The sequence below is a fragment of the Bison bison genome, unplaced genomic scaffold (genome assembly GCF_000754665.1).
Source record: "Bison bison bison isolate TAMUID 2011002044 unplaced genomic scaffold, Bison_UMD1.0 scf7180017864366, whole genome shotgun sequence".
In the NCBI taxonomy this organism is placed as follows: domain Eukaryota; kingdom Metazoa; phylum Chordata; class Mammalia; order Artiodactyla; family Bovidae; genus Bison; species Bison bison.
Genome location: NW_011494938.1, coordinates 2,393,363 through 2,394,237, shown reverse-complemented (window position 1 = coordinate 2,394,237; position 875 = coordinate 2,393,363). Strand labels below are relative to the sequence as shown.

General features: G+C 65.5%; 1 protein-coding gene across 3 annotated transcripts in view; it reads right to left on the bottom strand.

The window, feature by feature from the left end:
- The window catches only part of SOS1 (son of sevenless homolog 1 (Drosophila)), a 132,270-nt gene extending 131,401 nt beyond the window's left edge, over positions 1 to 869 (bottom strand). For all 3 annotated transcript variants that reach the window (XM_010855571.1, XM_010855572.1, XM_010855573.1), the window contains exon 1: positions 641 to 869. In XM_010855571.1, coding sequence (XP_010853873.1) covers positions 641 to 727 — 87 coding nt within the window. In that variant the 5' untranslated portion in view covers positions 728 to 869. The remainder of the gene's footprint in view (positions 1 to 640) is intronic.
- Between the last annotated feature and the right edge of the window lie 6 nt (positions 870 to 875).

Below are 875 nucleotides of genomic sequence, written 5' to 3'. Positions count from 1 at the left end.
GGGTGGGGGAAGGTGGGGAGGGGGAAAGAAAGGGAAGGAGGGAGGAAGGAAGAAAGAAAGAAGGAAAGAAAACAGTGGTATGGGCACCCGCCCCTGTAAATCGGAGGAATGGGGGAATTCAGGGGAATGAAGAGTGATTACGGAGGGCGAGCACAGCAGGCCATCCATGTTCCTGCTGGCAGGCGAGCTCCGCAATTACTTAGGGCAAGCGTTACGGCCAGAGCATTCTTGAACCCACTAGGACGAGCATACTGGACACATAAAACCGGAGGCTGACAGCAGCTCCGAGAGAGCACAGAGAAGGCAGAGAAGCGGCCTGCTTTGACCTCCAATGAAAACTGAGGCTCCTCCAACTCTCGTCTCTGAATCAGGGGCAGGGCAAGCTCTCAGCGGTTGGATTCTTCGGACAAACTCTCCCTGGCTCCCTGCGGCCTTCCCACACGCCACACGGGGTGACTGTCAACACCGAGAGCCAACGAGTGCGGGGGAACCTCTCCGGGTGTGCCGTCCCTTCTGGGAGGCGGTGAGACCGGGAAGAAAGACGGCCCCGCGCGCCCCGCCTCCCCAGCCCTTCCCCGACCCGGGCCCGGTGCTCTCGCCCAGGCTGCAGCCGGGGAGCGGGGTCTCGTGCGCTCCTCACCTTTTTCAGCGCAGGCACCAGCAGCCCCCGCCACTTGGGCGCGTTCTCCTCGCTGAAAAACTCGTACGGCAGCTGCTGCGCCTGCATGGTGCCCCCGGGGCGCCTCCGGGCGGGGAGAGGGGCGGCGGCGGCCGGGCCGGGGAGCCGCGAGAGGGTGAGCTCGTAGCGCGGAACAGGGCCGCGGTCCCACCGGACGGCCCGGCCCCCTTGGGGCGCCGAGCAGCCGGGCTAGCCC